This window comes from Poecilia formosa, unplaced genomic scaffold, assembly GCF_000485575.1.
Source record: "Poecilia formosa unplaced genomic scaffold, Poecilia_formosa-5.1.2 Scaffold91, whole genome shotgun sequence".
Lineage (NCBI taxonomy): Eukaryota > Metazoa > Chordata > Actinopteri > Cyprinodontiformes > Poeciliidae > Poecilia > Poecilia formosa.
This window is the reverse complement of record NW_006800030.1, coordinates 846,348-873,830: the sequence shown is the minus strand read 5'-3', so window position 1 is coordinate 873,830 and position 27,483 is coordinate 846,348. Positions and strand designations below refer to the sequence as shown.

At 37.8% G+C, this 27,483-nt stretch overlaps 1 protein-coding gene across 1 annotated transcript in view; it reads right to left on the bottom strand.

The window, feature by feature from the left end:
* The window catches only part of nr6a1a (nuclear receptor subfamily 6, group A, member 1a), a 121,077-nt gene that overhangs the window by 85,081 nt on the left and 8,513 nt on the right, over nt 1-27,483 (bottom strand). The window contains exon 3 of the mRNA XM_007557748.2: nt 12,950-12,997. Coding sequence (XP_007557810.1) covers nt 12,950-12,997 — 48 coding nt within the window. The remainder of the gene's footprint in view (nt 1-12,949; nt 12,998-27,483) is intronic.

Here is a 27,483-nt window from a genome sequence, read left to right as displayed (position 1 = left end):
CCTCTCACAAATGAATGAGTCAGTGTGCACACTGCCATGCATTTCCCACAAGTTCTTCCCCAAGTGCAGAGAGGGGCGGAAGTTTAGTCAGTAAAAAAAAAAAAAAAAGAAAAACGGAGAGGGAGAGATTTGAGAATGAAAAACAGCCTCTCTGTGTGTCTCTGGCAAACAGCCAAGAGCTACACATGCCAAGGAGGGAATCCACTGAAGCTGAAACCGGCAAAAAAAAACAACAATTACGAAACTATTCTCACCTAGCCTGTGTGGAAAAGGACACAGGGAAGCTGGGATCTCCTCATCTACAGGGTAAACTGCCATCAGAAGTAGGAAATAATTTGACCAAACAGCTTTAACTATTTTTCCAGTAAATGTTGTTTGATCATTATTATATACTTTGTTTCAATAAAAAAATATAAAAAATCTTTCAGAAAGATCACCTTTATATTTTGGGCCTTTACATGGATGACCCACCCATAAACATATGGATCCATAATTCATGGAATGCAGGAAAGTGATAAATGTTGCAGTTCTATACAGTAAGTGGCAATAATGAAGCCTTCTCCAAGGTCAGTGAACTGTGTCAAAGTGGGAGAGAGTGAACTGTGCCCCTCGTCTTAAAGTGATCATTTATTATGCAGACAGCAGAACAGCAGGGGTTCTTTCTGGAAGCCTGTCAACTATAGGGAACTAGTGGCAAATCATCCCCTTCCTATTCTCAGACTTTTTTTTTTTTTACCCAAATCTGGCAGAAGTGAAGCGAGCAACATAACAATCCGCATCCTGTTCTTCAGCACCTTCGAAAACAGGTTTCAGTATCTGAGGATGAAGAGCAAACGAGCCAAGCTCTTCCAAATCCCTGTGTCGGTGTTGAGGGAAGCCGGCAGAACAGAGACAGAAAAGGAGACAGACAGACAGGGAGTGCATTAATAAAACATGACTAGATGATTTTCCAACCTCAAAGAGTCGAAGGCAGGAAGCCGCGCTCCCAGAGCAGCAGCTGAGGTTCAGCGCAGGGTAAAGGGAACAGTAATCTCTAACTAGCTCCACACTGCAGCACACTTGTTTAAGCTGTGGGGCACGGCACCGTCTTCTGATCACACGTGTACGAGTTGTCTCTTTTCATGAGCCTGTCTTGGTCTCACTTCCTTCCAATTATGCCCCTTTCTGCTTCTTTGTGTTTTCCGCTGCAGGCTGAAGCAACCTGAGTTTTCTCTGCAGTTTTGCAGGAGGTGATGATGGCATTCACCGTGTAAAGCAACTCAAGCCTTTGCATCATCACCCCTCCTTGCGGTGTCATTTGAGCCTTTGCAGCAACGAGGTTGGCAACACGTCCTGACGTGGAACCGCTCCACATGTGCCAAGAGTGCAGTTCAAGAGTGCACAGGCAGACACAAAGAGTGGTAACACACATTTACCTGTCTTCACATGTGTTTTTCCTAGTTTTTGTCCAATAATGTGAAAGCTGAGGAGGAAAATACAAGACGCATCAGAGCTGCTTGTAGGAATCAGACCTGCAGACATAGAACTACACGAATGTTTAGGCCCCTGATTTTCACACTGTGGAAAATCCACAATAAAAATTTGTTGATATCAACATGAAAGCAACACCAAAACACAGATTTTTTATTTATTTATATATATATATATATATATATATATAGAGAGAGAGAGAGAGAGAGAGAGAGTGTGTGTAACACTAACTTTGTAACGCCAATGTTTTGTTGAACCACAGCGGTCTGTTTCATTTGTCATACAGAATAACAGGAAATGTAGACCTTTAGCTGTAAATTTGTTATTTTTTTCCCCATCCGCACCATAATTCAGTACAATTTAATTCATAAAAACTAAAATGGAAAAAGTAGAATTTGGGAAAAAATAATACAGAACTTGGAAAATAATAAAGCAAATTTCATAGTGTCATATTGTGAATAGTACCAAAGAGGCCAGAAACAGACAAGAGTTTGTGTTTTTTTCCACTTGTTTCACTCAATAGCAGAAGCAAAAAAAAAAAAGTTCAAACAACTTAAACTAAAATTAGCTCTTATTTGTATTATGTTTTTGTTTTCTTTTCTCTCACCAAGTTACCAAAGAGCTACCCATGAGTCAAACAAAGCTACTTTAGTGCCCACAGGGAACATTCAACGCTGTCGGTGAGTTTGTGCTCTAAGGAAAACCATCGACCGTTGACTGTACCTTGAGGGACACCTCAGCACATCAGATCCTCCACTCAGAAACTATGACCTGCACTCCACATCCAACCTGTGGCCACCAGAGCTGCTCAATATCTAAGGCTGCAATAAACATTCATTGCTGTCGGTGGGTTTGCACCAGAATAACTCACTGATCAATGAATGCAGACTGCGGTTCAAACACCCTGTTGATGATGTTCACCAGAAGATAAAGTGGTAAACAGGTTAAAAATAACAATGGGAAGCTCATATGAGCTTCATGAGAAGCCAAATATAAGGATCCTGGTTGCAAGTACTGAAGGAGAAACAATGCTGCTAGGTTAAGCTACTGAGTTCAAGCCCACCGAGCTAAACATTAAAACCAGCAGCTAGAACCTAGTGGTTTGTAAACATGGTTAGTGACTGAGCATGGATGGAGAACATATGAAATATCCTCAGCTGAAATAACTGCTCAAATTAAGTTATTTTTATACACTGTCATGCATTATCAAACAAAATTCTTGTCATTTTCTCTTTGTTCAATTCTGTCAATCTGTCGCAGATGTAGCTCACCATCAGTGTGTGAATGTGTGTATGAAGCACTCTGGAGTCCTTGGACCTAATAAAGAGCAATATCCTGCCAGCCATTTACAAACAGGCCGGTAAATCTTGTAGTTTCAAGTATTGAAAAACAAAGTGTCAATAAAAAGTAAGATATGTGATGCTTCTTTGAAATCAAAGGGGGGAACAGTTCTACTATGTGTGACTGGAGACTGCCTCTGTTATTTCTCATTTAAAGGAATATAACACAAAGGATAACGAAAGCCTAGAATTTAACTGAAAGTAATTTTTTTAAAATCATGTAACATGTTCACAACAGGAAGCAGCTCAAGTATGTTGTGTAGCATCACAGGGAGTAAAAACAAGCAGTCGTCTTGCATTAATAACCACAAACCTCCCAGTACAGTTCACTTCATCCATTTACATTATACAAGTTGATCAGATGAGAGAGAGCAACGTGTGTTTTCAGAACATGAAGCTTGGATTACCGGATCAAAGGGGTGTCGATTCAACTGACAGATTTCACCTGAGCAATATGCGTTAGCTTTGGGAGAAATAAATCAATTTTCCCTTATCAGGATGTAGATGAGAATGATTTTTGAATCGATAAATGTCCAAGCTTAATTATTTATTCATTATTGTAGTAAACTGACATTACAGGAAGCTAATGAACTCATCTGAATGCTGAAAACAGATGTGTATTGTCTCATCACACTTTAATGTCAGATGTTATGACAGAAATATTGAGTATATGAATCTTGCCAGTGCTGTACTCATCTCTCCCTACAGATGAGAGTACATAAATGTTAGATCCCAGGTATATCTCATTTCCCATGCCAAAATAAAATAAAATTCCTTTTCTTTTCTGCAGCTGTTTAACACTTAAACAGGTCAGGAAAAGTAAAAGCTGAAATCATTCTAGTACAGCAACATCCGAACAAGGCGGGAAAATATCGCTAAAATATTTTTTCCGGCCGTTAAAAAAAAAGGCAGAAAAACTAATTTGATGAAATATTTCATAACTGATTTTCATCACATTTCTGATCTAGAATTTCTCTAGGAACAGAAACTGAGAGTATGGCCTTTACACAACTGTTCTACAACTCAAAATATTAGAAATGAACTCCTCCCACTCAGAGTGATTACTGTAAAGACAGACGATTCCTCTCATGTGTTTTATGTTATGGTCCGGCAAAAGGTTTAAATTTTTCAACAAAAAAAAAGTTATTAAACGTTTGTTTAAAAAGGAAAGTTGCTGTTGTAATGTCAAAAGCAAGGTACAGATTAGTTATTAATTGCACTATATTATAAGCCCCTTATGGAGCAAGTAAATGGAAATTTAAAGCTTTGTGGAACACACCACATGAAAAGGTCTCTGTCCTCCTGGATTTTCATTTTCTATAGACAGAAGATCAACGTGTTTAGAATCTAGCAACATTTAGGTATGTAAATCTATATGATCCCTGAAAGTATTTCCATAGTCAATTTGTTAAAATGAAAAATAAATCAGAGTAAAAAATAATGTTTGGAAGTGTGTGTGTTTAGTTTGAGCCTACCTTCCAAAGCACAGTTTCACTTCATGAGGTAGAACATGTGGTAATCTGCTAAAGCAAATGTTTGACATTTAAAACATTTCGTGAGATTTAATCGTTAATCAAGTTGAAAAGCAGAAAGCAGCAGCAACAATTGTTGTACCAAAGATTTCATGTATAGCGGTCACTACAGTGGACAGCTATCTAAAAGCCATTTTCTTGTGGATTATGTTATAAATGCACATAGACCACTGAATAGGACTCTATTGCATCAGGCAATACACTGCCAACTACTGTCCATCAACTGCAAGTGCAAGAATTTTTTTGTTAAATCCAATATGGTGGACAGACGGAGCAGTACTAGGCTAACTCGAGAATATCCAGTCTGTCCTTCTACTGTAGAAAATTTTTGCAGGTAAATTACTATTTATGTATTTTCCAAATAATAACTTTATCTTTGGAGAAAATTACAACTGATCACCTGTCCACTAAAGTGGATGTCATGCGCAGATCCCAGATCCTAAACCAGGCTCCTCTATGTGCACTCAACCATTTCACCAGACATTGAAGTGTCAGACAACTCATGTGACTCTATTGTTTTTCTCCCCATCTCATCAGAACAATGTCTATTGTGTCTGTACCACAGAATGCTCAGTTGTGCACTCATCTCTGTAATGAAGGGTTTGTGCACTACATGCCTGCAATAATCCTCTGTATGAGACTACGGTCAAAGATTTGCTGGGAGTAGTCTGATCACATGCTGCACTGGTGTTTTTATTCACAAGATGATGGTGTTGGCATTTTAAAACCCCTTCTGACCACAGCGATTCCTTATTTAAGTAAAATAAGGAATAGTTTACAGACGGATGCAACTGTAGTAACTTGCTCTGAAAAACCTTAACTAACTAAGGCATGGATACAGACTGCTGGTAAAAGGTACGTACATGTTTTCCTTTCCTTTCAGCTTTTCCCTGTAGGGGTCAACCACAGCGAGTCATCTGTCTCCATCTAGCCCCATCTTCCACATCTTCTCTCACACCAACCAGTTTCATATCCTCTTTCACTCCATCCATAAATCTGCTCTTTGGTCTTCCTCGAGGCCTCCTGCCTGGCAGTTTCACCCTCAGCATTTGTCTATCACTATAGTCACTATCCTTCCTCCACGTCCGAACCATCTCAGTCTGGCTTCTCTGTCTGAAATGGTCATGTCAGACTGCAACACATCTGTCATGTTGAGGTACGTACACCAATTATGTACCTCAATTCTAGCAAATTAGACTTCACCAGTTCTCAGTTAGAACCTACCTATATGTTCTGAACTCCATCACTGTGCTTGTCCCTGAACCACTTAAGTTTGTCAAGACTTCACTTAGAAAAACTTAGTGCTGTGATACATTTTCAGCAAAAAGAAGCATTCTCCTCACAACGCATCCAGTCAAAACGTCCTCGATTTTTTCTGTATGTTCAAACACATATGCAGGCAAAAAGTCTGAAGATCTTTTTTCACCTTTTTTTTCTGAACAATATAAGGTGTGCAATCAGAATGAACTCCCTGGAATACTGGAACCTAGAGTTCCTGTAAAATGTATTTCCTTTTTATTCCATCAATATTGCATATTTACAGCATTTTTATAAGAACTGAAGGTTATAGTTAGTTGACTATTAAAATGACACTATGTGCCTGGAAAATATGTAATACTGCCCTGTAGCTGCTTTAATATTACAATGTTATGCAAAAAACAATTTTTCTCTCAGATTCTTTTATCATTTACCACATTAATGAAATTTGATGTATTAACAATTTAGACCAGACTTTATAACATGATTTTTATCAAGTATGGGTGGTGTAGCAATGTGGATTAGAAAGTGCCACAAAGCAACCAGAAAGCCTTGAGATTAAGGATGAGACGTTTCAACACCAAGTGTTAAATAAAAAGGCAGTTTGGATTTTTTTTAACTGTGCAACAAGGATTTTCAATGTTATTCTCACTAAAAGAAACAACATAATCAGTCCTTTTACCCACCTGGCTCTAGCTCCTTGTCAGCTGTGGCTGAGCAAGCAAACATTCAGCAGGATGACTGCACTCTTCATTGTTGTTTGGTCTGTTTAACTGGTTACCAGCTTGCCAGATTTATTAGCCAACCAGTTTCCAAGAGTCTGGTTCTGCTTGACAAGACAGCCAAGAAAATACAGTAATATACAGTTTACAGGCGGGAGCAGTTAGAGGACCGTCTGCTTTACTGAACTGACTGTGTGTTTAACTCCAGGTAAGAGAGCAGAAGCTGTTGCCTTGAGGGTGAACTGATTTTATTAGGTTGTAATTTTGGCATAACTGGTTTACAGCCAAGCTGAAATTATTCTTTGTCTGTTTCAATTATCTCAAACTCAAAACGAGTTACATATGTAACTCGTTTTGAGTTATATTGCAATAGCAATAGAGTTGCTATTGCCTATAAAATAGCAATAGCAACTCTCAAAAGCAAGTCAAATAATTGAATAAAATAATAAATAAGTATATCTCAATAAGTATAAAAAATATAGTAGAAACACAGAGCTGGGATGTTAAAGAAAAATAAATACATAATAAATAAGAAGCTTTATGACCAGTAATAATTCATCAGAGCATGCCCCAGTCTTTCCATCCCTGAAAACAGTCAGAAAGTAGCACCTTAAAACAGTCAAAATCACAGCTGAGTTGCCATCAGTTTTAAAAACATCAGATAAATGTGGAACTAAATACTGATTAACTATATTTCAGCTCAACCCCTCCTCCATAGCAAAAGAGTGATGAAGCAGCCTAGTTTAGGCATCTAAACTATGGCTGAACAATATCATACCTAATTACAATATTATTGACAGACATTCAGATGACAACATGGCTTAAAATGTTCTTTTTTCCTCTATGATTATAATATCTTATTAATTAGCTTCTCAGCACCTAAAATCTACATCAAATGTCTTCATGATGGCCAGCAGGAGACCGTCCAATTGTTAAAATATGTCACAAGTATGCAAAGCATGAATGCATGGCCCTTTAAAAAGACTGCCAAATACTGCAATCAAGCAGTCCTTACGTCATTATTGCACCATTACACAGATCACAGTTGAATAAAATCTCCAACTCAATACTCTTTCCTTTATTTAACCAGGCGAAACCCCACTGAGATTTAGATCTTGTTTCCAGGAGAAACAGCAATATTATACAGTTCTATATGGAATCAGACGCCAGATCTTCAGATCAGCCTGAACATGTTAAACCTCAGAGTTTGTTTTTTTTTTGTTTTTTTTACTGAGCTCTACCACCTCTATTATTATGTCAATCCTGACTATTTAAAATAATATACTCATCTACTGGATTTAAAGAACAGTAAATTTATGAATTTGAAAATTATGATACATTTTCATCTATATTACATAGAGTCCACTTCACCTGAAAGTGATGTCTGTGTTACAAAGAACAAAATAAAACTACATTAAAATATTTTCTGAGTTGGGTAGGTCAGTTTGAGGTAGAGTGTATCAAGTCTTTAAATCAATGGCAGTTGTGCTCAGCACAGGTTGCAAATTTGCTTGGAGAAGAGTTTTGGTCTAAATGTTCTGTTATTAGGAGTGAAAAACAATGGAGAGTGGGAAGGAATCATGATCGTTATTTTTGCCAAATTCTTGCCTACCTCCACATCCAACTCATTTTCTACAGAGTGAAGCTTTACTTTATTAGCTGGCAGAGCAGGCCGGGGCCTCAGCGCTGTTAGTAGCCTAAAGCAGCTTCCCACCATGAACCAGATGTTAAATTCCACATCTCCACTCTGATTTTCAGTCACACGTTACAGGCCTGTGCTGTGTGAGCTGATTTGGTAATGTTGCCTGTTCTCTTTATTCAGAATCTGTTTCAAGTCCATGTGTGAAACAAGCTTGGAAAAACAGCATTAAGAACAGCTTCTGATTCAGATCCTTCCATTGTTATCCTATAATGCTTCAGAAATCTTTGGCAATGATTTTAAGAAATAAAAATATGCTTTGTGAGCTGATTTGTTTTGTTCAGTTAGTGATATTGTACTTTAAAGCCACCAACTGTAATGTATACATTCCTGAAACAGGAGACAAGTACCAATTACAATCATGATTCAGTAGGCCAGTGGAGAAGATACTGGCATATTGGAACAATGTGACTGGAACTGACGAAGTGAGACATTTTAAACACACTTCCAGGAATTTCCCTGAGCAGACACAGGGTGCATTTCATTTATTTAGTTAGAGCTGGCATTTACATTGTCTGAGGAGACAACAAGACACATCTTAGTTTATAATTGCTCTAATAAAACTCACGTCATTTCTTGATTTTGTGCAATTGTGTGAGAGGGACGTAGTTTAGACATCAATATCTGATGAAATAAACCAAAAAATATTCTGGAAATAAATTCTTTTAATCCAGTTTTTGATATCCTCTTTCGCATCTCAGCAGGCTACAAAATGGGCTCCTTCATCAGCCTCATTTCTAAATCTGGTGTTTGCTATGGCTGACTTTAAATCAGAAAAACAAGAAGGAGCTTCCCTGTTAAAACATAAAAACTTACCAACTAATTTTAGTGCAAAAATCTTAGTAAACTTGAAATAAGACAAAGCTAACTTACAAGTAACATTTCAGCAAGATATAGCAGTTTGTTTTAAGTCAATGATTCTTGAAAATAGATTAAAAAGTACAAGTTCCACTAGCAGATTATTTCGATTATCATTTTTGTCTTAAGTGAAATAATCTGACAAAAGGAACAAGTACTTTTTCATCAATATAACTGACTTAAAACAAGCTCATATTTCATATAAGTTAGCTTAGTCTCATTTCAAGCATACTAAGGCATTTGCACTAGAAACTCGATCAAAAGTAATTGGGTAGATCTTGCGTTTTTGCAGTGTGTGAATGAAAGAGTATCTGCAGAGATCCTTATGCAGCGGGCGGATGTGGCTCTCTGCATAAAGTGTATTAGGGCCACACAAAACTCAGTGTGTTTATCCCTGTGGAGTTGGGCTTTGTCATCACACACTGTGAAGATATAGGCACTGACACTGGGAACAGTGTGACCCACTTCTCCCTGACCTGGAAACACTCCGCAGGCTGACCCCGAGTCTAACGCCAACGCGAGTTGAATCAAGCGAGAGGGGGGGGAAGATGGGACGGTGAATCACATCAAGGCTAATCATGAATTATTAAAGGTTAAAATGATAAGAAAGCACAGAGGTCAGCAGCAACAGCAGCAGCAGCTCCCAAATTACACTGCAGCATTCACGCCAAATTCAGAGGCATAAGAGTCTGAGAGGATCACAGGAGGAGAAAAGGAAAGTCAAAAAATGAAAAGAATTGGTTTTATATTTTCATTAGCCATCCATTTAACTATACATTCACTTCAGTTATTCGGTGGTCTTAACACAACAATAAAAATCTCATTAAAAAAACAAAATCCAAAAGAAAGAATAAAGAAAAATGCTAATGTACAGCATTGTTGAGAGTTCAGCGGCGACGCGAGTAGAGAAATGAGAACCTGGTGGTCTATGGATGACTTTTGGACGCCACCATAAGAACCTGGCTCAGTTATGTGAGGACAAAGGAAAGGCATGTGCTGGGCTCAGGCCAAGTACTTCCATATGGGTGCTGAGTTCACTGGGTCCAGGTGGCATGTGGCAGGAAACATTACACGGTCTGTCAGCAGGGATTTGCTGCCACCCGATGGTCTGAGGGATGTAGTGCATCAGGGACAGTGAATACAATCACCTTATGAATTTAAGATTAACTAGAAATTAACAAGAAAGGGGGAGAAGTGTGTAAAACAAAGAAAACAAATAAAAATATAGACTTTTCATAAAATATAAAAGCTACTTCTAAAATGGATCAGGAGTCCATGTAGATATTAGGACTGATTCTAAGTTTTTTATCCCTCATTTGCATTTGCTTATGAAAATGGTTTGAAGTAGTATTGAACAAAGTGAAAACAGGATGCAAAGATCCAGTGAGTGATATAAACAAGAGTCCAAGCTGGTAATGATTAACCATGGAGAGGTGCAGTCACCAAAGTACCATGACAACCTCACTCTCTACCAGGTGCTAGACTGGGGTCAAGCAGCATGTGAAAGGGGGAGGAGCCACAGAGGCAAAATACTTTCAGGATGCAAGTCACAAAACAGCCATTTAGAGCAGAGACCTTCCTTATATGGTCAGCAGCATCTGTTGGATCAGCTTTAGCTGTGGAACGTAGAGAAGCAACCTTTGAGAAAGAAACAAAGACAGGGTTTTTAACCATCACCAGAACATGTGTTGCTATGATTAAAAATGATTGACTTAAGAAAAAAAATAATCAAATTAGATCAATATCTCTGACTTCTAAATGTTGGTGTAAAACTATGAATCTATTTATGAAGGACACAACTCTGAAGAATTGAATTTAAATTAAAGATAAATTTAAACATAAGCAGAAATATTTCCAGCTTTAAATAGCTGGTAAAAAAAAACTTCCTTCTTCCACAATCATTTATTTAAAGCTTGAAAAGGTTTGGCAACAAAAAAGCATAAGTGTTTTCTTGCTTCTGATCAATCTTAAAATCTTTCTTTAAAAGAAGTGGCAATCAGGGCTTGAAACCACAAGTAAAACATTAATACTAATCAAAGTAGATTATCAATTTGGAAAACCTGAACTAATTAAAATAATTAGTAAAAATGAATGATAAATGTTTGGGATGTTAAAAGATGTCAAAATGAACCCCGAGCAGAAGATGACATGGCGTCAGCTTTAAGTAAAATGAGCCAAGAGCCAGTATTTGACCAGCAGCCATCTGAAGCTAACTACGAGTTGTCTCTGAACATGTTGATATCTAAGCTGACATGAGTATTACATCTACAGGCGTAGTGTTGAAAACAGCTGTTGCCAGCTCAGTTATTTGGCCCCTGACCTGGGTGTTTGGGCACTGAATGGAGGCTTGTGAATTCCCACCCTGTTAGAAGCATTTACAAGCCCAAAGAGCCTCGCCTCAGCCCCCCTTGACCTCAGCCTCACCCTTGCCCAGAGCTTGCACCGAGGCATCCTGGGAGCATAAAAGGGCCAAAAGAGAGAAAGAGAGCAGTCCTGGCAGCAAGCCTACCTTGTCAAGTTTACAACCCAATCAGGCACTGCCTCATAAATTTCCACCTCATCCTCCTACAAGCTAACAATGCTGTCCATTCAGTGTGTGCTGCTTTAATAGCTCCTCTCCAGCTTCCTTCCACTGCCTAGAAACAAGCCTGCTCTCCTCCTCCTCCTCTTACCTCAAAGCTTTAGAAAGGGATGAGCAGAAAGCGTACGTCCAAGCAGAGCAACACACAATCAGGTCAGTGAGGAGTCATGGCGAGGTCAGCTGTTTCTCAACTGTGTCTGACCTCTGACCTTCTCTACAGTGCCACCTGGTGCTGGAATGACACTCAGAGGAGTCTAAAGTGAACTTCACGTGAACCTGGACCTTAACATTGGACCACTGCCTCACCCCGGCTCCTCCAGTGCAGGTTTCCTTTAAAGCAAAGGACCACTGGCTTTACCATTTTGACCACTTATCACCATTTTATTAACAGACATTACCTGCTTACATCACAAACACTTATGAGTGCTGGCTCAAACGTTGTTATAGTTCCAGGCACTTTCTGTCACTGCTTGCGTTCAGTTCATTTCAGCTGATGGATTCTGGATTCACAGCAACTGTTAATGCTGTAGCTTTAAAGAAGCAAAACACAGCTCTGTCCAAGACAGTCTGGTACCGCTGAGCTCATACTCCCCTCTTGTGGACATAAGGAGAAAAGATATATATGTTAAACTCTGCTTTGTCACTAGAGGAAGCTCTTTCTTTAATAGTTTTTATCAGCAGTCACAGAAGTTATCATAAGTCTGACCAATGAAAAGGGACTAATTTTTTTAATCAGTACTGACTACTGCAATGTGTAATGTAACAATAGATACAGTAAAAATTCTCCATTAACTCCCTTATTCTTTAGTAGATCTGGGTGTAGTGATGGACTCGGACCTGAACCTTCAGAGTCACGTAGAGACAGTACAAAGTTGGTCTTCCATCACCTGAAAAACATTTCCAGGATTAAAGAACTAATGTCCCAGCGAGATTTAGAGAAACTCATACATGTGTTTATCTTTAGTCAGATTGATTACTGCAACAGTGTCTCTACAGGTCTGCCTGGGAAAAAAAAAAAAAATCAATCTTCCAGCTGCAGCTGATCTAGAACGCTGCTGCTGGCAGCAAAATCCAGTGTTTTGGATTTTGTTCTTCCACCAGGAAGATGGAGCACATCATCCACTTCTAAAGTCCTTCTACTTGGTTCCTGGAGCTCAGAAAGCAGACTTTAAAATACTGACGATAGGTTATAATTACTGAACAGCTGAGCACCAGAACACATTAAAGATCTGCTACTGTTGTATCAACCTTCCAGATGCTCCGTTTTGTTCCAGAAATAGAACAAAACATGGAGAAGAAACAATCAGCTTGTATGCACCACAAATCTGGAATAAACTTCTAGAAAACTGAGAAACAGCTGAAATCCTGAGCTCCTTAAAGTACTTTGAACTGTCTTGTTGTTGAAATGTGCTATACAAATAAACTTGATTGATTGATCAAAAACAGGAAGTTAAAGATTTACTTCTGGGAGGCAGAGTGTTTGAACTCACCCATGCTGTTGCTGGGTTCTGTCTCCAGGGGATGGTCACCATAAAAACCTGGTGGGAAGGCATATAGAGGCAGATGAACAGTTAGATATTACACTCGTGGTTTGCTTTTAGTGTTAAAAACTGAAGAGTGGCTCTGGAAAGTGCTTCATGCTGCAGGAATCTGCGTTGTTGTTTGGCAAATACTCTGCAGGAGAAAACATGGAATCGGGTCAAACGGTTGGTGAATGTGGCGACGTCACAGTGACCTGAGTGTTTTTTGGCTTTACAGTAATGCGAACTGTCCCACACCCACCTGTTGCTGTCCAATATCTACACTTTTTCCTGGCATACAAAACAGAAATTCAGCTGGAAATATTTCCAGGTGAAATATTGCAGACCAAGGCGTGAAAACTTAAGAGATTAAGAAACTACACTTAATGTACATTTTTATAGGGATACACTAATATGAGAATTTAGACAGGTATCGATATCCAATATCAATATCGCTGTTATGGCCACAAAAAATAAAAAAATTTAAAAAAAATAAAAAATCATCAACGACATTGCTAACTTCTCCACTGCTTCTCTGCTTCCCACAATCCTTTGCAGCATCACCATCACTGCCCAATGACCAAACAGATGTCACATAACAAATCTCATCCCCCAATCCAGAAACAAACAGCAACAATATGGAAATAAATATTAGTTATTAATACCATCCCAGTGTTTTTTGTTTTGTTTTTTTTAATCGGACTGATGCCGATATGTTAAATAAATGAAGAAATTAACTCCACTTCTGAATTGGTTAATAAACACTACTGAACTTTTTAAGTTAAGCAAATATTAAACATAAAATCAGCTTAAAATCATTGGCAGTGCAGCTCAAAAACCCAGAAATCCCCCACAAATCAGTCTGAGATCCCAAAGATTCCACAGACCAAAGGCCAGAGGGGATCTAGTTCCTCCAGGGTGTTCTGGGTCTGCCCTGGAGTTTTAGTATGACATGACCATCCCACGTATACCTGGAATTTCAATCTTTCAGTCTTTGTGAATATTTCTTACATAGAACAAGGAGAAAAAACGTTAAATCAGGAGCTTAGCGTTCAACCACCAGGCATGATTCTAGGGCCTTATGAAATCTGTTTTACTTCCCAAATTCCACGTTTTTCATGTTAACCATATTTATTAACCCAAGAAGAATGTAATCATTGTGTGAATGAAAAGAAAACAAATCAATAGGTGAAGGTCAGCATACATATGTTTCACAAATACAACAGAGCGCTGTGGTTCAACAGAACATTAGCTTTACAAGATGTTAAAGTGGTTTTTCTTAATATTTGTAAGAACTCAATAATTATGAGCAAAACTAAAAATCTTATTAACATATGAAAATATTCATTTAAAAAATGCTTTACAGTTGATCTGAATACCTAAATATTTATCACATAAAAAACCTGCTAAACTAAAAGCTTGACTCAGTGTTTTGGAGTTGCTTCATGTTCCTGCAACTGCACACCCCACTGTTTATTTTTTAGTCATAGCTATTGTTTGTTTTAATATTTCTTGTCTCCTTCTAATTTTATCATATTTTGTTTTGCATCTTTTAATGTTTATGTTATTTGTTTCCACTTTAGATTTTAGTCAGTCATAGTGATATGGTGATAGTTTTCTTGGATTTTATTGGGCTAAGGCTGCACGATATATTGCTAATTTATCATTATCACAATATCAATGTAAACAGTAAGTGTTTAGATTCCAAAAAATATTACCTGATTATCCAAGTACAATGCATTCAAAGTGTATCGTCTCTATGACAAATATATTTTGAACTTGTTTACTGGAGCAGTATGAAAACTTTCAGATGAGAAAAGAGGTGGTGATGATTCAGCATCCAGTCAGTCATGCCTGTCTGTAGACAGATCTTTGACCCTGCTGAACAATGATTGCGTTTTGTGCCTCATGAAAACTTGTGTGGGTGTAACCATAACAGTACCATGTATGTTGCCGATTGTAGTCTTACTCTTTTCATTATGAAAGAGTAAGACTACAACATCTTCCATAAACCATCTTACTCTTTCATTATGAAAGAGTAAGACGGTTTAATGTCATAATGGAAGATGTTGGCCAAAACTCAATAAGTTATCATCGTTGTCGTCAATATCTATACTCTGTGTCTTAAGGCAATTCACAGAACAAGATAAAAACATTGTTTTTAGAAATTCTCTGAATAATGGTTTTAAATAACCTAAGATTTTAATATTACCAAAAGATTGTGTTCATTATGTTGCCATTCTAGTCCAAAGTGTTGTCTCATCATGAGCTGGACGTTTGACCTCTTACTAGAGATGTGCCGATCAGGATTTTTCCTGCCAATTCCGATTCCGATCACCCATGAGGGCTGATCAAGGCCGATCACCGATACTGATCACATAGTTATTATTTTTTTTAATCATAAGCACTACTGGTTAAATTATGTGGAAAAAGGAACCATGAATTCACCTTAATTTAGACAAAAACTTGTTTTTAATAACTTTTTCCAAGAAAAAAACAAAACAGGCATTGTGCAAATTGTACTGCTATCGGTAATACTATCTTTAACAGACTGAAAACATATGAAGGCTCTGAAGAGGCTAAATAATGCAAAGAGTCAAAATAAAACCTATCAACATTGCCAAAAATTCAAGTCTAAAACTTAACATTCAAAGGCAAATACAGGATCCATTACAATAAACAATCATGAGTTAGTGAATGAAAACTTCCTGTTAGCATGGCGGCTAGCTGGTTACTGCTAGTTCTGAGTGGCTGTTTCTGACTGAGCAGAGGAATTATGCAGAACAGGGAGGAGGCAGAGGAGATAGATTCTTTTTTCATGTTAGGACAACGAAAGTTTTAATACGTATGTAAAAAAAAAAATTTTAAAGTTAGATGCTGCACCTTCAAACAGAGGTTCGGTGTGAGAGTCACTACCAGGTGGAGCAGAAGCGGCGCTCCGTCTGTGAAATATTACTACCTGTAGGGTAGCAGCGGTTCAACAGCGAGAGCAGAACCAGCGTCTTACATCGCAGCTCGAAGACTTAAATAATTTTGCGGGTTATTTCTTTAGCTCTCTGACCATCATGCTAATCCGGGTGAGTGTTTGTAGCTATGACCAGATATGGCACATATCTGATCGCTCCATATGTCTTTTTTTACTGCAGTGAGCCTCGATGTAGCCAAACTCCGTCAAGTATGGCATTGTTTTTATGCCATATTAGATTCGTGGTGTTGATGCATTTTGACGTGCTTCAATTTTCTGCCGCAAAACGCAAACTTCCCGATTCATTCAATGTATTATAATTCCACTTCGCTTAGGATTTGTTGCTGCGCTTGCGCAGTGTGTGAAGGAAAAAGGAGACCAGCTGCACAGGCAGGCTGCGAAATGAGAAGCAGGTGATCGGTTTGTGTGATCGGCAACAAGAGACCGTGATCGGCGATCACAGATCATACACTTTTTCATGGAAATCGGCCGATTATGATCGGTGGCCGATCCATCGGCACACCTCTACTTCTTACTGCTGTGGAAAATGCTTCTCATCTTCCAGAACCCTGCTCGGTGTCACTAATTGTTATATTCTACTGGGCTGCACACAGATTATGAATCTAAACTGCACTTGACTTGACATAGAATAAGTGTTTTGAGTGTTGCATTTGTATTGAGCCTTTGCATTGATGTTCAACAGAAACACTGTCCACCTCACTATCCATTCATTCACGTCAGGTAATGTGGTTATTATTTTGCTGTCTTTAGGGAATAGTGTGATGAATCCTTTCTGCAGACCACCTCACAGACTTTTAGACCAAAAATTAATCTCACAGCACAAACTGCTGGAGCACTTTTAGCCATAAAATGAAATCAAGCTGTATAACTGGACTAATCGATCTAATAAATAATGGACCAATCAACCAATGGACCACACTGTCTGATTTTAATGCACAGCCTGATGTATCATCTGACTCCCATAGCTGAAGAACAATCTGTTTTCTTCATATCAGTTACCCACTTGGTGCCAGAATTTATTTTTACCCACTTCCCCCTCCACATCTTACCTCCTTCAGCAGCGCAGCCATCTGTGCGCCCACCGAGTAACCGCTTCTCACTTACACAGCGCCCAGTAAGCCACATCATTCATGTCCAGACTGGTTCAGACCAAGGGGCCATCAGTATCGAGTCCAACAAACCACTCACCTCCCCCGATTTGTGTCAGCGTATCTCCATGCTACCAACAGCTGTAGACCCCTGACCCGACACACGCTAGCTGCCCCCCTGTCCCTCCCCTCCTCCTGCCCAGAACCAGCCCCGCAGTCAACAGCAGCATATGTTCTCCCTAGAGCATACACCAACACACACGTGCCTCAGTCATCTTCCTGCTGAACAGACACACACTTATACAAATGTAACAAGAACGAATGTCTGCAGGCCCCCGCTGAGTCAGTGCACAATCTAGTTCACTGTCGATGTTTCAAATCATGTGATCGACCATCCTGGTCAACAATAATGGTGATGAACTGATTATTGAAATAATCATCAACTAATTTAGTAATTAAATAATAAATAACTGGAGTATGCAGACCAAGGTCATTTGCTAAAAGAACACCACACTCAAATTAAGCCAAAGCTGTATGAAAAATATATGCAGTTTGATTTAAATAGAAAAAAATATATATACTTTCTTTGTAAATCTGTTCTACTCAGAACTCCTCAAATGTTAGTTTCAGCTTCACCTGGTTCAAACGTAAGTAAAAGAAAAAAGAAAAAGATATCCTATTTTGCACCTTTTGCTATCGGATTTTTGATTGGTTAATTGGACAAATAAACAGATCAGCTGTACTGATGGCCTGAGCTTCACAGGTTGATGTTAGAGGGGTTTTTAAGCCAAGAAAGCATCCTTTGCTGCAAATAATCCAGTGTTCACTGAAGGGATATTATTTATATCAATATAGTGAAATTGAATTATTTATTTATTTGCATTTTTAATTACATTAAATGGTTAAATGAAAAATTTGCAGAATGTGCTGTTTTTTTTTTTAAATCAGATTAATCAAAAATATTGTCTGACAAATAGAATACTCCATTATTAAAATGTGTTAACTGCAGCCCTAAATAAACAGCAGAATAAATAAAAGCTGTTGATTTTTCTTAAGAAATCATAAGTTAAGAATGTCAAAGAATTTGTGAAGTTACAGTGAATATTCACAACTTGAGAGCAAGAGAAAACAGAGCTCTCCTTCAACACAAAACCAGCTTCACAGTGTTCCCTTACCCACTGTGAGGGTCCTGGTCCATCAACCCTCCACAAATTGCTCTCTGATTTTTTAGTTGCTCTCTGGTCAACTAACAACAACATTTCTGAGATCAGAGCCAGGTGTTGTTTCAGTCTGCTCTCCAAAGCTTCAATGTTCACCATGACCAGCCCCACAGTACAGAAGAACAGAGTGCTTGAGTGTGTGGTCTCTGTCACTAATCCCCGCAACAGCTTATTGACCATCATAGCCTGAGGCTGGACAGGTTTCTAGCAGCAGCCAATACAGCCAGAGCCTGCTCCGCTGTGGCCCATTGTCTGCCGACAATGAAAGGCTGCATCTTTAACCTTTCACCTTTAAAACCTTTGCAACCTCCAGCACAATCAGCTCACCATCAAAACAACATACCGTCTTCCCCCCTGGCTCCCTGCTTGTGGATTGGGACGTACGGAACATGATGGATTTGTGTGGTTTACCACTGAGTAGCTCAACTCTATAGCATCCATCATCTCTGGATGTTCTGATGACTTCCAGCCAGGCTGCTTCACCAGGCTTTGATGTGCAGCTGAGCTATCACCGTACGACTCATTCTATTGTACATAATTAACGGTCTGTTCATAATTAACATGGAAAAATTATTAGGCAGTAATGATCTATAGGGCTATGCCATATCAGGAAAATGGAAATTAATAAATGGATTTATTCATTAAGTTTGTCATTACCAATAAATATTACTGACAAAGTTTGCTGCAGCTGCTTATACAATAAATGATTTTTATTGCAACCCAAAGGAGTTCTTTGCTGGGGGTGGGCATTTATCGTATTGTTTATCATTTATCATTATAAATTTCTTACAAGATTTTTGATTCATTGCTGTTGCTTTAAATTCCAATTAATGATGTTTTAAAAAAATGTAAGTCCATATTGCCCACCCCTATTCTTTGCGATACTTATATTGCATACAGTAAAATTGCAATAACAGTAAATATATGCTATACAGCAGTGGTGTCCAAAGTCGGTCCTGGAGGCCCGGCATCCTGCATGTGTTAGTTCTCTCCCTGGTTTAGCACACCTGCATCAAATGATGGCTCATTAGAGGCCTAAGGAGAACACTGACATGCTGAGGAGGTTGTTACTATAACCAGAGAGAGAACTAAAACATGCAGGATGCCGTCCCTCGAGGACCGACTTGGGCACCCCTGCTGTCCAGTATTGAGCAGCTCTGAGAGTAAAGGTGTAAAGAAATTAGGAGCTGTGAAGCAGCACAGAATCTAATGATTGTAAGTGTAATTGTGTATTAATGTAATTTATGTAATTTATGTAATTGTGTATTAATGTAATTTATGACAACAGATCATCCTGGAAGCAGGTCAAAAAGCATCAATCAACAAATCTAATGTGATATTAAGAAGCAAGCACTTGGCAGAGTATGGTAATTTATTGAGGCTCACTGCAGAGAATAAACTAAAACAAACTCAGAACTGTCAGACAGCAGTTGAAGCAGTCTTCAATTTCCAACACCCAGCAGTATGAACACGACAGGCAGAAGGCTAAGCAAATAACCCCAAAAATGATTTCATTTTGCAGACATAACCCTGCCCAAGCTCCAGCAGACAGAGTCCTGACACATTGAACGTCTCCTTAAAAAGGTGTTGCATCTCCTGGACGTTTCACAGCTCGTATATAAAGCTGGGACTTCAGTGTTAAGTTGTTAAGTTTAACATCTCTGCAGAAAAATCCAGATTTTACACTTCGGCACAATAATATCTGCACCCTGCACAAATATGAAGAGTAAGCGCTTAAATTCAGTGCTGCATCCACCATTGTGGACCAACACAGGAATAGACTCATGACTGGAAAAGTACAGATGCTTCTCTTTATGAAAAATAACTTTAGTAAATGTTGTTGAACATTTTTTTGCCCGTTCAAAGTAAATGCTCTTTAATTTCACTAGTGCCTTTTTCTGCTTCAAGCTCAAGATTAGATTAATCTGGTTTAAGTAGCAAATGGGCTTTTAATGTGCATATGAAGCACTGCATTTATTTCTTTTCATATAATAAAAGGGTAAACACACTATTGTTTTAAACTATGCACAACTGAGTTTTCTCATTCACAAAACAGTGTTGAATGCAACTTACATTTGACTTCGAATGATTCCTTTGTTAGCTGGACATTATTCGATATGTGCAATGTTGTGAGATCTATTTGACTTTCTGCATAATTTAGGCTGCTGAGAGTTTTACTGTTTTCAATCTGTTAAATATTGCATCACTGATAACAGATTTTTCAGTTGTGGTTTTGACTGAATAGTTGCTGTACTTTTCTTGCAAGTTTTTGTATGTGCTTGTGGTGATAAGGTATTTAAGGTAATAAGGTAATTTTATGGTTCTTTTCCGCCAGATCTGTGTTATTGGTGTTGGTGATCAGCCCCGATCAGCATTTAGGGCTGATTCAATAGCATAAAACTTGATCGGAGCATCCCTACTAATATGTATGCTCCAAAAGAATCTCTAAAAGCATTGAAACAGCCCACCTTTTACAGCGCTTCCCCTACGCAGCAGAGGACCTACTCTAAAGAGAAATGAAGGGCAGCATCAACCAGATAACCATAGTACATCAGCCTCGACTTTTAAGCCTGTTCTGATCTCGATGCCAAAACCCAAAGGATAGTAAATTACCTGTTATTCCAGCAAATAGGTCTGTTTTAAATAAAGAGCTACAGAGAGAAAAGATAAAGAATTTGTTTCTGAATGAGTTTTAACACTGCCCCCCCAAAAAACTGTTGGTCGTGTGAGGTCCTAGTGGCAGCAATGAGTTTCTTCCACTCATTAATCAGATATTCTCTTTGCCACTGCAACTAAGCTGCCAAGTTCTGATAGTAAAACAACAACTAATGACAAATTCAATCAACTTTAATGTGAGCACTTTCAAAATCTCTTTGAGGCTATTCAAATCCTGGCATGTCAATCAACTCACAGATATTTTTTAAGTATATTGTGAAACACCCAACAAATTAATTGGATCTAGAAGATCAAAAAGCTCTTTGAAGGGGAGCAACACCAGTAATCCAATGCGTCTTCTTGGACAGGAACAGCTTTTGTACATAGAGTTTCTATGGTGACCTGTACTGGCCTATAGGTGGCAATAGTCCCCATCACTTTATTACAACATCAATCTTTAGCTAGGAGATGTACCACAGATTTAGATCAGCCAGCACAAATGGAGCCTACTAGTACATGCTGCTAATAGGTTGTTGCTATGGACAAAACGAACAATATGCTCGAGTGTACATGCTACATGTAATTCATTCATCCAGCCACTCAGTTTTCATCCATTTACTTATTTACCCCTGGTCCTTCCTGCTTAACATGACCAAATCAGTTGTAGGCTCCATCTTAAACAGATGGACAGTCCATCGCAGCTCCAACAAAGAACGAGACAAAAATACACAACACACTAAGTTTATCATCACCAACGATCTAAATTAGTGTTAATAGTTTATAGAAGGAAGATTTCATCACAGGGGAAAACATGTGCTATATGTACAATGACAAGAAGACAGGTGTGTGATGAAGAAAAGGCTTGTTGCCAGGGATCACAGTCATGTAGACAACAGGGTAAAGCAAAGATTTAGACCATCTTTCTCAAATTTTCTACTGCTCCATTTGAATTCTGCAAAATGAGTTATCTGTCATATGTACCCAGTAGTATTATTTGAAGACTACTATGCAAATGGTCATAATCTTGGGTGTAAAATCAATCATCATTAAAACTCAACAAAACTGAGCAGAAACGGATTAAGAATACTTTTACTAAATGAGCACAGTCAGTTAGGCTCATGTTTGTCCCTACTATATAAACAATGACACTTTGAATGTTTCAACCAAATTAATAAAAAAAAAAAAAAAAAAAAACCTAATTTGATCTGGTAATCTATGCTTTAATGCCAGCATGGTGTTTTGTGTAAAAGTAACATGTAAAAAGGAGATGATCAGTCCACGACTTCCCACTGTGACCCAAAAGAGGGCAGTGCCATGTTACTAATGCATCCGCACATCCCAGATTACAGGATTCTAATGAGGTTGTTACAGTGACAAAACTTATTTACAGGCGTGTGACGTAGGACAGACAATGAAGATGGACCATTACCTCGGGTGAATAAAGGTCAAAAAAACAGGTCTTAGTTGTGTGACATCAGCGCTCTGCTCAATCAATCACTCTTTCCCACTTGCAAGATGGATGAGAGGAAGCACTGCCACAGATACATCATTGTTTTCACTCTGCTGCAGCAGCAGGACATAATGAATCCCATGCTTGCTGAGAGGTCAGAGTAGAGAGGGCTTCTTTACCCCTTGGGCACCACTTTACCCTTCCACCCCCTCCAATAAAGACGTCCATGCATGACAGTAAGGAGTTTCAGTTTGCTTCAGACAGTCTTGGAGGAACAGATGGGGTTATAACAAAGTGAAGAGGGGAGATGTTGCCACCAGTAACGTGACCACCTGGCTGTGATGTTGTGATAAGACCAAAGCAGGATCAGCTTGTTGTTATCAAAGCTCAACACATGCTAAAAAAAAATAATAAAAGACTTAGGAGCATTATATCAAATGAGACATTTCTTCTTGTGTTAGTATAGTAAAATTAATTTTCTTGAGTTTAACAATTGTTAAAATAAGAGTTTATTTGTAAATCTGCTACTTAATGATAGGACAAGGAAATCAAAAACTCTAGAAATCCAAATGAAGCTAAAAGTACATTTATTGGACAAAAATATAAAAGGATCATTTCTGTTAATCCCGACAAAAAAGGACTTAACCAGGTGATATGAAGACAAATGATATGTCAACACATATCATTTGTCTGGTCAACACCAGGTGAAGAAGTAAGCAGTGTGAGATCGTCTGTGTGCCACTTTCTCTGTTTTCTAGTTCTACTTAGTGTCACTTTCCACCTTTTTCAGCACTTTGACAGACTAAGTCATTTTGGATGGAATAAATGCTTATTGATTTTCAGAAAAAGTAAATGTCTAAACAATGACTAAAGAGCCAAGGATGTCAGAGTGCGTTCAGTATCCTTTTTGATCATCTAACATTGAGAATTTATTTATTCCGAGTGTGTTGATGACAATCCAAATAAAAAATATTACAATTATAACACTAGACTTTGATGAATTTGCAAACAGTAATGATAAAAGAAAATTTCCACATATGCCTATTCTATAGAAAGAGTAGACTGTAGAAAGAGGATACTTGACGTCTTCAGAGCCAAAAATTGAAGAAATGTCAGTTCTTCCTGATATGATTAGGCGGAATTGTAAAAAGTGATAAAAAATATATAAAATAAGTTTAAAATTACTTTTAAACTTGTGATTATGACTTTGTAGTAATATAGAAATAGTAATACATCACTGTTGTCATAGCATCCGCCACCTAATTATAAGGCCGAGACAACCAACAACTTAGGACTAAAATGTTCCAACATTTCAGAATCAATCTATCAAAACTCAACACTATCGAAACAGTTATTCCACCCATGTGTATTAAGCTCTTAGCTGAAGCAAAACTTCCTGTCCAAGAAGAATATTGTGTACATGTAATTTAGAATTCTAATAAAAAGAAACATGCATTTCACAAATCTACATTCCTGACTTCTTGCTTACAGTAAAAATGATCCTGTGGAAAAAAGGAAATATTCAACAGGCCAAAAAAATTAATTAAAAATACTCAAAGGCACATCCTAAATTGATTAAAAATAGTTTTAAATATCTTTATTTACATTGTAATTCAAGTAATTAAAGAATTGCAACCAAGCTTAGTCTTAATCTTAGTCATAAGTTTGTCAAATTTTTATTCGTTTTATTTTATACATATGTTTACATTTAATACGTGAGAAAACAACTTTGTTTATTCAGTCAGTATTTAATGCAGCTGACAAGAAATTGATAAAATATAATGATGTCCTGTTTATCAAATTTATCAAATTATAAACAATTAGCCTTTCATCTTAGAAATATAGAACTGATTTGTGCTCTTTCAGTACACATATACACACACATATGTGTGTGTATATATATATATATGTGTGTGTGTGTGTGTATCAATTTATCCTATATACAGCTCTGGAACAAATGAAGAGACCACTTCACTGGACCCTATTAAAAACCTAATGGTTATTCCGCCAAACATTAATTTCTGAACTCTTCCTGAGTTAAAACATTAGTATTGTTGTTTCTATATGAATATGAATTTGTTTTCTTTGCATTATTTGAGGTCCGAAAGCACTGCAAATGTGTTTGGGATTTTTTTATCCAGTTCTCATTTTCTGCAAATAAATATTAAATTTGTTTGCAGAAATGTTCATTTTACTCAAAACCTCTCTCTCTCCCTCACTTTCTCTCTCCCTCCCTCTCCCTCACTCCAATCAGTTCTTTATTTCTGAGTGCGGATCAGCAGTCTGCCATTAGGCCGAGATCTACTAGCAGCCTCTCAGCACACACTGGGGTGGATGTAAGATTTTTATGCCTGCCGTTATGCCGTTATGCCGAGATCTACTAGCAGCCTCTCAGCACACACTGGGGTGGATGTAAGATTTGACAGATTGTGATGGAACTTAAGGGCTGACTTAACAGGCAGCTTCGCCGTCATACGTTGACCTCGACATTTGACCCTTGACCTTGTTGTGTAACAAGGCACAGCACAGGAGATCCACATGGCAGTGCTGTCATACTCAGTGTTTCTGGCTGACAAAAGCATGTAGCCACATGGAGCTGGCCTCCAATGCCAGTCAAATTCACACAACACCTCTACTAAATCTGCTTTTTTTCGAAATAATCTCCAGTGGACGACTTCACGTAAAATACTATAATACTTTTCACTAAAGCTTGGATTTTAGCAGCTTTCAACCATAACAGCCTCTAAGGAATAATGTTTATGCTCATTATAACATTAGTAAATATAAGTTTTCCATCTGACGACTTAAAGTTAATCAATGCATTTTTTTTAATTGCATTTCAAATACAAAGTTATGGTTAGAGGAGAACTTTCTTCAGCTCATTCAAGGGAAATAGCAATATTTTTTAAACAAGTAAAGATTTTCAAAAGAAAAACTTACTGTTTTCATGAAACCAGTCTGTTTCATGGAAACGGATTGGTTTTCATGAGTTATGAAAACCAATCCATCAGGTTAAGCTAAAGCTCTTGCTAGTAACAATTCCACTAACAACTCTGTTTTCAGGATTTCCGGAGACGAATGTAGTCCTTCTACAGCGACTCTGTAGCACACGCTCTCTGTGTACGTGCTCATCAATGAAAATTGCAAAAGAAAACAGGTAGGAGCAAATATTGATCCTATAGTTTTTCTCAGTAGAGCATCTGACAGTTCACGGTTTTGGACATTAATGGTCTCAGTCCCACTTTTTTATCAGATCTTCCCACTTTAATGATAAAGCCATCCAGACCCCTCAGGTCGTCCAAAATAGCTATTTTGATAAAACCCAAAGGAAGAACAAAAACCATCAGTGAGGAATCATTTTGTTAATATGACCCTCATCTTCCTACAGACATGATGACATTATTAATGTTTTAAAAGTAAATGGTCTATCTTTTTGGTCATACTGTCTAATACTGCAAATATAGACCACTAGTTCCACCAAAAAACTTCAATAATTATTCATTTCTAGTTTCACCTTACCTTAAGTTAATCTGCCTTAATATAAATTTTTATCTACTTTGTTTTATACCAGTTATTTACATAATACATAATGTAGATTCTATTTTACCTCAGTGTTTTTATGTAACATTTCTATTTTTTATTATCATATGTATTCTGATCTTAGTCCAACAAAAAATATTTAGAATCTATGCTTCTTAGAATTTTGCTACCTTCCATGTCCTCTCCTCATGTTTCCTCAATTCTTCACACCATCATCGTCTCTGTTAACTAGACATTTCAGCACATTGTTTTCATGCTAAGCCTCATCTAGCTCATCATTGCTTCATCTCTTGTTCTTATGTAAAGCACACTCTGTTACTGTCATGTATAGAGCCTGCTCTAAATAAAGAGACTGATTGTCTAAGTGATACATTGACTATACAAAATCAAAGACAAACTGATTGTTACAATACAGGGAAGATTTGTCAATAGTTTTGTGGTGGATGTTTTTTTTTTTTTTGTTTTTTTTTTTATTGGGGAAGGTAGAGAACCTCCTTTTAAAAAAGGAGGTCCTATTCAGATCAACAACTGGATAGCCTCCCACTTTCAGATTATTATTTCATATTATTGAAGCAAAAAAGTACATGATGGTAGATAAACCTAAATTGGTTACCCTCTTTAAGACGTCAAACAAACGATGACTTTTATTGTGTTGGTTCCATGCATCTAATCAACATTAACAGTTGATCCTGGTGCGTGACTGGGCTCTGGGTCACGCTGTGGTCAGGGAGGGGGGGTGGAGGTGGAGTAGGGACTCTATCACCACCACTTGACATGCTCAAAGGAGCAACTTCTCTTTCATCATACCAGGGGTCAGAGTTTTATTACCTCACAGAGCCAGCCAGCATATAGCACTGAGCAAACTCAGGCCTACAGCAGCCATCTGATTAGAATTAGCTCTAACCAGAGAAAAGACCGTCCCCATCAGCTGGATGTGAGCGGCAGCCAATAGACTCTGTCCCTGGGCAATCTAGATACAGTTGTACCACCCTGATATTAACCTGATTTTAAGAAAAATGAAATATCCCAAGACTTTAACAAGCTTAAAAACAGGAAGTTATTTTTAAATTGTATTTTATCATCTTTGTTTCTTACATTAAGCCACAAAGTCCTGATTTGGTTTTGAACTGGAGACCAAAAGGAAAAGAAAATTACATTTTAGTTTAACAAAATTAGTTAAAAACGCTGAAAAACTGTTAAAATTTAAAAGTTAATTATTGAGTTGAACTACATTTCCATTTTTATTCCACTAATGAGTCTAAACTTTATCAATAAAAGAAGGATGCAAAAATATTTTTAAATTTGTTTATGGCAAAGACCTGATCATTTCCAGCTTCATCAACTAATCCATGGCTAGTCCTTTTGAAACTCAACAGTACAATACTTTTTTTCCAATTAGTTAAAACATTGCTGGGCTAAAAGTTCACATAAATATAAATACTTTTTTTTTGGATTAGAACTGTTTAAAATCTTTTTTTGTATCTTTATTATAATTAATGAAAAGAAATCATAGTTGGCTAAAAATCAGTATCGGCATCAGTAGAAAAACTTTAGCTAGAACACCA